This window comes from Gadus morhua, chromosome 18 (genome assembly GCF_902167405.1).
Source record: "Gadus morhua chromosome 18, gadMor3.0, whole genome shotgun sequence".
In the NCBI taxonomy this organism is placed as follows: domain Eukaryota; kingdom Metazoa; phylum Chordata; class Actinopteri; order Gadiformes; family Gadidae; genus Gadus; species Gadus morhua.
This window is the reverse complement of record NC_044065.1, coordinates 6,431,799-6,441,286: the sequence shown is the minus strand read 5'-3', so window position 1 is coordinate 6,441,286 and position 9,488 is coordinate 6,431,799. Positions and strand designations below refer to the sequence as shown.

General features: G+C 51.1%; 1 protein-coding gene across 1 annotated transcript in view; it reads left to right on the top strand.

Moving 5' to 3' along the window:
• The first annotated feature begins 5,266 nt into the window (after nt 1–5,266).
• cacna1g (calcium channel, voltage-dependent, T type, alpha 1G subunit) overlaps nt 5,267–9,488 on the top strand; it is a 111,248-nt gene continuing 107,026 nt past the window's right edge. The window contains exon 1 of the mRNA XM_030339458.1: nt 5,267–5,363. Within this exon, the coding sequence (XP_030195318.1) occupies nt 5,267–5,363 (97 nt within the window). The remainder of the gene's footprint in view (nt 5,364–9,488) is intronic.

Below are 9,488 nucleotides of genomic sequence, written 5' to 3'. Positions count from 1 at the left end.
TATAAACAGATATCTGTATACTATCTCTCTCTCTCTCTCTCTCTCTCTCTCTCTCTCTCTCTATGGCCCCGTCCGCTGAGGGGTTCATTATGAATATTATGACCGCAGGGAACGTGGAGAGAGAGCCGCCACTACATTCTAGCATTAACATCAAATCATCGAGTGATAATATCACTGAGCTTATAAGCGAAAGGTGCTAAGCTTATGGCGCTAGGCCAATGTTGCTAAGCTAATGGCGCCAGGCTTATGGCGGCAGGATAATGTTGCTAAGCTAATGGTGCCAGGCTTATGGAGGTAGGCTATTGTTGCTAAGCTAATGTTGCCAAGCTAATAAAGGTAATCTAATGTCGCGAAGCTAATGTTGTGGTTCTACCACAACCACCGAGGGTGCGACCTTGGATCCCTTTACAGTGACTCATGGGGTCACGACCCTGCAGCAAAAAGAAATAAGGACTAAAAAATGATTGTAGCCCGGGAAGTAAACGCTGACTGTTTAATCCCCGCCAGCTGCAGTATGCTAATATTAATGTAATAATAATGTTAAGCCGTACGAAGACTCTATCGAGCTGTTTCCAGACACAAACACAGAACTCTTTCTCAGTGATGAACTCAGTAAGCCGCAGGTCTCTGGTTGGTTCGCTACTTTTTGTTTTTTGATTTACTTTTGACGTTTCCATCCAAACAATTTAGGGAGGCCGAATATTCTACAATACGACTTGGGAAACAAGGGGATGTGAGCAAGAATAACAGTGACCTGGCACAGCCCTGGGCCAACACGGCCAGGGAACTCCTAATGTGGAACTCTCTGCCGAGAGAATCCACTATAAACAGAGAGAGAGAGCGAGAGAGAGAGAGAGGGTTAGGGAGGGAGGGAGAGCGAGGGAGAGAGGGGCAGAGAGAGAGAGGGGAAATTGGGGCAGCGAGAGAGAGAGTGAGAGAGAGAGAGAGAGGGAGGGAGAGAGGAAGAGCGAGAGAGAGAGGGAGAACGGGAGAGAGAGGGGAGAGAGGGGGAGTGCGAGAGAGAGAGAGAGAGAGAGAGAGAGAGACAGAGAAATATAAAAAGAGCCAGAGAGATAAAACCGAGAGAGATAAAATCAGGGAGAAGAGGGAGACATAAAGGGAGAGAGAGAAAGGTGAGAGAGAGGGAGGGATGAGAGAGAGTGACATAAAGGGAAAGAGAGGGAGGTGAGAGAGAGGGAGGGATGAGAGAGAGTGACATAGAGAGAGTGAGAACGAACGAGGGATGGAGAGAGAGACAGAGGACAGAGTTCCTAAGACTCTGCCCCCAGCGGAGTTCACAAGGACCCAGCTCTTATGCCCGCATGATCGGACCGCTTTCCCTAACCTCCCCTCCCCTCACACAGCCCCCCCCCCCCCCAGTGTCACGCAGTCCCCCCCCCGCATTCGGCCCATTATGGTAACACCTCCCTCCGCCTGCACTCGTCCAACACACGAGCCTCCTGTTAGACGTTCAAAGGCTCGGACATGTTGACAGCCCGTCTCTCCGGGACATGCCATCCCGGCCGGGTGGGGGGGTCGGAGGGGTGAGGGGGTGGGGGTGGGCCCTACCATCACGGCTAGGGGATGGCCTCAGTCGACTTCAGGTTAAATGAGGACTGGGCTTGCATGACGATGGCGGACTGTGCATTCCGATGCCCCTCATTTGGCGCTTTGGAGATGGTGTTGCCTGGAATTTTTGTGCGTGTGTGTTTGTTGTGCAGTGTGTGTGTGTGTGTGTGTGTGTTTGTTTGTGTGTGTGTGTGTGTATGCCCGATGCCGGCTTCGTCCTTGAGTTGATTTAGGTGTTTCAAGATGTGCGTGGCTATTGCAGCGCGTTGTCCGTGCAGATTCACGTTAGCCTGCGCCTGTATCACAGCTGTTTTTCTCTAGCGGACTGTTTCATCGCGTGTCTTGACGGGGGGGAGACGGGACGGGGACGGGGGGGGGGGGACGGGGGGTGAGGACTCGACCTGCCTGCGTGTGTCTTTGCTAGTTTTGAAATTCTCCTCACGCAAAGAAAGTCATCCACAGACCAGGCTTCCCCATCAAACTCCCTCTCTCCCCTCTCCCTCTCCCTCTCCCTCTGCCTCTCCCTCTCCCTCCCCTCCTCTTTTCCTCCCCTCCTCTCCCCCTCTCCCTCTCCCTGTCCTCCTCTCCTTCTCCCGCTCCCTCTCTCGCTCTCTCTCTCTCCCTCTCCCTCTCTTCCTACCCCCCTCTCCCTCCCTCTCCCTTTCCCTCTCTCTCCCTCCCTCCCTCTCTCTCGCACGCCGTCTTCAAACTTTTCGACCTCCCTGTGTTCGGCCCCCCCCCCCCCCCCCCCCCCCCAGCAGTGAAAACATTGGCACAGTCTGGCGAAAACAATGGGCAACTTCCTGTCCCTGCGTTTCATTGTTTGTTTGATACACTCCATTTCTCCCCTCCTCGATTTCCCCATCGCCCGGCCCCTGCCAGATGGGGGGACCCGGGTGAGTCAGCTGGCTCTAATCAACGGCTACAGCCGGGCTAGCGCTAGCATGGCTCTTATTCTCTCTCTCTCTCTCTCTCTCTCTCTCTCTCTCTCTCTCTCTCGCTCTCTCTCTCTCTCTCTCTCTCTCTCTCTCTCTCGCTCTCTTTCTCTCTCTCTCTCTCTCTCTCTCTCTCTCTCTCTCTCTCTCTCTCTCTCTCTCTCTCTCTCTCTCTCTCTCTTTCTCTCGCTCTCTCTCTCTCTCTCTCTCTCGCTCTCTACCTCTCTCTACCTCTCTCTACCTCTACCTCTCTCGTCCTTCCTGCGAGGGCGGCCTTGTGTTTACATTCGTCTGCTGAACTTCCTGCGGTGCCTGCTGCGCTCCAGATACCGCCCAATAAAACCAGACGAGATCTCTCCCTGACACCCCGCTACACCGACAGCGGTCGGATGCGGTGCCTCTGGGGATGGTGGGGGCAGGACTCAGGGACAGACGAACAGAAGGACAGAGGGAGAGCAGCGGGACTCAGGGACAGACGGACGGAGGGAGACTCAGGGACAGACGGACGGAGGGAGACTCAGGGACAGAAGGACGGAGGGACAGAGGGACACAGGGAGAGTTACCCCCGACCTGATGCTGTTAACCCAGTGAGGTGGATCAGACATAGAGAGAGAGAGAGAGAGAGAGAGAGAGAGAGAGAGAGAGAGAGAGAGAGAGAGAGAGAGAGAGAGAGAGAGAGAGAGAGAGAGAGACAGAGAGAGACAGAGAGAGGGGTAGGTAGAGAGAGAGAGAGACACAGCACAGGGAGGGAATTCCTCCGTCCTCTGCACGCCCGACCGGCCTGCACATGTGCTCAGCATCTGCAGCGCATATGCACAGAGAGGGAGAGAGAGAGGGAGAGAGAGAGGGAGAGAGAGAGAGAGAGAGAGAGAGAGAGAGAGAGAGAGAGAGAGAGAGAGAGAGAGAGAGAGAGAGAGAGAGAGAGAGAGAGAGAGAGAGAGAGAGAGAGAGAGATAAAGAGGGAGGGAGTGAGGGAGAAAGGGAGGGGAAAGTGAGAGAGAGAGAGAGAGAGAGAGAGAGAGAGAGAGAGAGAGAGAGAGAGAGAGAGAGAGAGAGAGAGAGAGAGAGAGAGAGAGAGAGAGAGAGAGAGAGAGTTTAAGGGAGAGGGGAACGGCGAGAGAAAAAGTCTTTAGAGACACAAAGAGAGAGTCGGGGTAAAGGAGACAGAGAGTAAGCGACAGAGAGAGAGAGGTCATAGTCACAGCCGGGGTGTCGTTGTTGTTTCTGTTTATTTCCACATTCGCAGAGCGTCTGTTTCATGCTCCTCTTAAGTGCTGCCTCCTACTAAACCCCCCTTCTCCCCCCTCTACCCCTCTCCCCCATCTCCGCCATCTCCTGAAAGCACCTCTCCCCAGTGAGACGGCTCATCTCAGCACTCTTTAAAAACAATTGGAAGCCGGTCGTGGCGTCCTCAAGGTTGTGAGGCGGAGCCAGGGCCGTAGAGGCGGGCGGCTCCATCAATAACACGTGATTGGTTCCCTGGGCCGCCATTCATCACCAGGGCTTAGGGGGGGGGGGGCGGGGGGGGGCACTGTTCATTTTGTTTGGAGTGGGTTTGGGCGTGTCTGTGTTTGGTGTGTGATTGTGTTATTGTGGGTCTATGTGTGTGTTTGGAGTGTGTGTGTGACTGTTTGTGTGTGTGTGTGTGTGTGTGTGTGTGTGTGTGTGTGTGTGTGCATTGGTGTCTGTCTATGTGTGTGTTTGGAGTTGGTGAGTGTGTTTGTGTGTGTTTGTGTCTGTCTGACTATGTGTGTGTGTTTGTATTTGTGTGTGTTTGTGTTGGTGTGTGTTTGGAGTATGTGCATGTGTTTGTGTGTGTCTCTTTTTGTGTTTGTCTGACTATGTGTGTGTTTTTGTATTGGTGTGTGTCTATGTGTGTGTATATTTGTGTGTCTGTGTGTGTGTTTGTGTGCGTCCAAGTACAATTTGACATAACAGATTTTTTCAGTTTTTTATGCACTCTGTTTTCCCCTGTTTTGTCATCCCTCACCTTCGTTTGAGCCTCCTAGCTGCCATAACGATATGGTTGCACCTGTTGCACTCCTGGCCCTGGCAGAAGGCATCCCCACTCTGTGGACCTCCTCAAGGCCTGGGCTCCCTTTGGGACGCTACCCCCCCTGCTCCTCTCAATGGGGCTCAGGGTTTAAGGGGGCGTCGTAAAGCATCTCCTGCTCAGCCTATGGAGAACGTCGTTGTGATTAAGGACGACATCAATCCAGTATCGACGTTGACAAGCGACATCTCTCTCCCCCCTCTGTCTGTGGATCTGCCCGTCCGTGTGTCTTCCCCTCCAGCCGGGGAGCCAGCCGGGGAGCCAGCGCTTTATAAATGGCTCGCAGGCTCGTGAGAGCGTAGTACAACGTGTTGAACGCATGTGTTAGTAATTGCCAACTAGTAAAGCCTACATATTGCATGTGTTTGTTCGGCTCCCAGCTGACATCCGGGGGGAATTGGTGTGTTTAATGAGCCGATGGCGATGGATGGGCTTTGCCTCGTGTTGCAATGGCCCTTTGCAGTGTTCCCTCGGTCTCTAATTTGTGACGAAAGGACTCACTTTGTAACCCCCGACGTGAAGAAAATGTGCCCCATTAATAACTAGGCAAATGTTGAGTAAATGATTACCACTTTTAATGTGTTTATCTTTAACATATTGTGTTTAACTTGTTGTCTTTCCCTCTCTCTCTCTCTTTCTCTTTCTCTCTCTTTCACTCTCTCTCTCTCTCTCTCTCTCTCTCTCTCTCTCTCTCTCTCTCTCTCCCAGTATGCTGGAGTACTCTCTCAACCTGCAGAACGTGAGCTTCTCCGCTGTGAGGACGGTGCGCGTACTGCGACCGCTGCGGGCCATCAACAGAGTGCCAAGTGAGACTCGATCACACACGCACGCACACACACACGCACACACACACACACACACACACACACACACACACACACACACACACACACACACACACACACACACACACACACACACACACACACACACACACACACACACAACCAAACACATGAACACATGGTCCCACAAACACACGCACGCAGGATGAGAACAATATTCCGGACATAAATAAATCCCCAAGACATGCGTCACTACAGAGTTTGTAAATATGTGAAGCAGCATTCCTTGGTTGCTGTTGTTCTCTGGTGCTGATGGTTGATTATACGCCTGTCATGTCCCCCCGTGACCCACTGAACCATGCCACTGATTCCCCTGTCAGGGTCTGCTTCCAGCGGGCCAGACAACTTGATTAAAAGTCACACTGATATCAGAAGTAACAACCTGCCTCCCTGTGATGGACCTAGTCCGCTGTTGGGCAGGTGTTTTCAGTGTTTTGTTTGTCCTCAGAGTTCTTCGCACGTTCTTATCTGCTCCGCGGCGCACAGATGGATATTTAATGTTCCTCCTCACCGCCTCTGATGAGAGCGCCGTGCTCTGTAGACAGCCGTTTCGTCCCCCCCCCCCCCCCCCGGCCCCGCCCCCCCTCCAGCCTCCACCTTCCCTCATGACCCCCTCCACCTCCCGCCATGACACCCCGCCCCGGCCTCCACCTCCCATCACGACCCCCCTTCCAACTCCCATCCCTCATGGGTCTTAATTCAGTCTTCAGCGCCCCCATTGATCATGGGAGACCACTTTAGTCTGTCTGGGTCACACAGACTGAGGGATGGGCCTCACCGTGTTTGTTTACTGTGGGTGTGTGTGTGTGTGAGTGTGGTGTCAGTGTGTGTTGTCTCTGTGTTTGTGTGTGTGTGTGTGTATGGTTGGGTTTGTGTCCATGTGTGTGTGTGTGTGTTTATGTGTGTTTGTGTACTTTTGTTAATACTAACAAAATAAGATGCGCCACACATGCACTTTTTAATAAGCAAATCACCCACACACACTCACTCACACACACATACTCATGCAAACGCACACTAATAGGCAAATACACACATACACACACACACACACACACACACAATATAACAGAAACACACTCATGCAAACACAAACTCACCAACACACACACATAGGCAAACACAGACACACACACCAACAGTAACAGAAATACACCCTCACGCAAGTGTTCATTAGGTGTGAAATGATGGTGACGTTGGCCTAATGGGGACATTAGCACAGGGGGAGTCTGTCTCTGTGGGGACGGCCGGACCAAATGTCACCGGGAGGGAGCCACATCGGACGGACTCCTGCTTATTAAACCTGCCACTCATTGAGTTAGTTACTGCCCCCTCCTCTCCTCCTCCTCCTCCCTCTATCCACACACACATGAATACCACTCACAAACACACTCACAGATACACATACGCATACACACACACACACGCACACACATACACATACATATACAGACGCATACACACTCACACACGCACACACACACACACGCATACACACACACACACAGAAATACACTTGCACATACACACGCACATACACAGTCACACGCATACACAGTATATACACGCACACACACACAAATACACACACACACACACACACACACACACACACACACACACACACACACACACACACACACACACACACACACACACACACACACACACACACACACACACACACACAGTGCACCCTTTCTCTTGTGTTCTGCAGATCTGTCCTCTGGAGCTGCAGACACTGCACCCAGAAAGAGTCAAACAATAGATTAGTTCGGTTTGCTTTTGGTTTGACAGTTTCATTAGAGAGAGAAACATGACTGAGATGGAGGGAGAATGAGAGATACATATGGAGAGAGAGAGAGAGAGAGAGAGAGAGAGAGAGAGAGAGAGAGAGAGAGAGAGAGAGAGAGAGAGAGAGAGAGAGAGAGAGAGAGGGATACAGATGGAGAGAGAGAGAGAAAGAGGGATACAGATGGAGTGAGTGAGAAAGAGAGATACAGATGGAGAGAGAGAGAGAAAGAGAGAGATATACAGTTCGAGAGAGAGAGAGAGCGCGAGAGAGAAAGAGATACAGATGGAAAGAGAGGGAAAGAGAGAGAGATACAGACAGAGAGAGAAGGAGAACGCGAGAGGGAAAGAGATACAGATGGAAAGAGAGAGAAAGAGAGAGAGATACAGACAGAGAGAGAAGGAGAACGCGAAAGAGATACAGATGGAAAGAGAGAGAAAGAGAGAGAGATACAGACAGAGAGAGAAGGAGAACGCAAAAGAGATACGGATGGAAAGAGAGAGAAAGAGAGAGAGATACAGACAGAGAGAGAGGGAGAACGCGAGAGAGAAAGAGATACAGATGGAAAGAGAGAGAGAGAGATACAGACAGAGAGAGAGGGAGAACGAGAGATACAGATCGAGAGGGAGAGGGAGAGAGAGAGAGAGAGAGAGAGAGAGAGAGAGAGAGACACAGATGGAGATACAGATGTATAGAGAGAGTAAGAGAAAAGTTATGAGACCAAAAGTTTTGCAATAGCAATTAGTAGCAGGTAGTTGTAGGTTATTGAACCCATGGCTGTTTTTTCACTCTGACGTCTATTGAAAATCTGGCCACAACTACAAATGTGACTTGTGTACTGACAACAGTCCTATTTCCATCTCAGCCGTGCCTGTGCGCCTCGTCCCCTTCTCTTCCTCCTCAGCTTTTGTCTCTCTCACTAGGTGCTCGGCTTATCCACGGAACCACACGTCTGTGCACACATCCACAAACTCAGAGACCAATACACACGTGGCCAAACCAACGCACACACACTCACGCACGCATGCACGCATATGCACACGCACACACACACACACACACATACACACACACACACACACACACACACACACACACACACACACACACACACACACACACACACACACACTCCGAATGAACTCTTCCGCCCCCATCGTTTCCTCCTAATAGGCACAGTGTTCCTGCTCTGGTGTCCACCTCCTGTGTTTCACTGTTGATTAATGCGCTACATGGCGAGCTGACAGATAATGCCACCACATTGCTGCCTCACTGCCACCACCCACTGTCAGCCATCTGATTGGCTGAGACGCTCACATTCAGGTCCGCACTGCCACCCACCCTCTCCTTGACTTCTGATTGGCTGCTGGGAGGAAATGCAGAGTCGTATCGTGGGTCTGAACATCTCACTACTATGGGCTTTGCAGTGTCGAACAACCTCCCTCTGGGTGGGGAAATGCCAGATTCCAAGCAGTAAAGGGTTGACCACGATCTGACCTGAGATCAGCCTCAGAGGAAAGCCTAAAAGGAATTAGCACGCACTGTTGTAGGGTCGTTCGGCCGAGTCTTGTGAGTTATTCGCCAGCGTGTACGAGCGTGTTTTGCTTGCGCGGTCACGGGAAATGATCTACAGTTCACACAAGCTTCCGTCTCTGTGGAGGTACAGAGATACTCTGGCATTATTTATAGCTGAAATATGGATTCTTATTTTGGTCAAACCTACTTCACAGCACTCCCGCATCGACAGACTTTCTCTTGAAAGTGGTGGGTGGCATTAGCCCATCACAATACCCCCCCATCCCCCACCCCCACACACACACATATGCCACATTATGTGTCGATTACAGTCTATTCACCAATTCATCCAAAAGGCCCACCAATCTGCACGTTTCTTTGACCGCAAACCTGTCATCGTTCACGGTGATTGATTAGGGTCATAAAACCACATTTTATTTTCTTCTGAGTGGTAATTGTTTCAGGAAGGCGAGTGTCATCGAGACCACGTCTGCTCAAACTCGTATTCTGAGCAGGAAGATGAATGCACTGCCCTGGAGACGGGGGGTCGCGACGCAGACCAGAGCCTCGTCTCCTCCGAGCTCGTCTCGGATAAGGCCCAACAATCAGCACATGTCGTTATTACCATGAAATCAAAACAAAACAAACATTTTCTCCTCCAGGGAATAAAGAACATCAGACCGAATTGTTACAGCAAAAACTAGGTATTAATATTTAATCCTTTGTCACGGATACGCCCACATAATTTCATATACTGCAGGCTACGTTTTGTCTCTTAG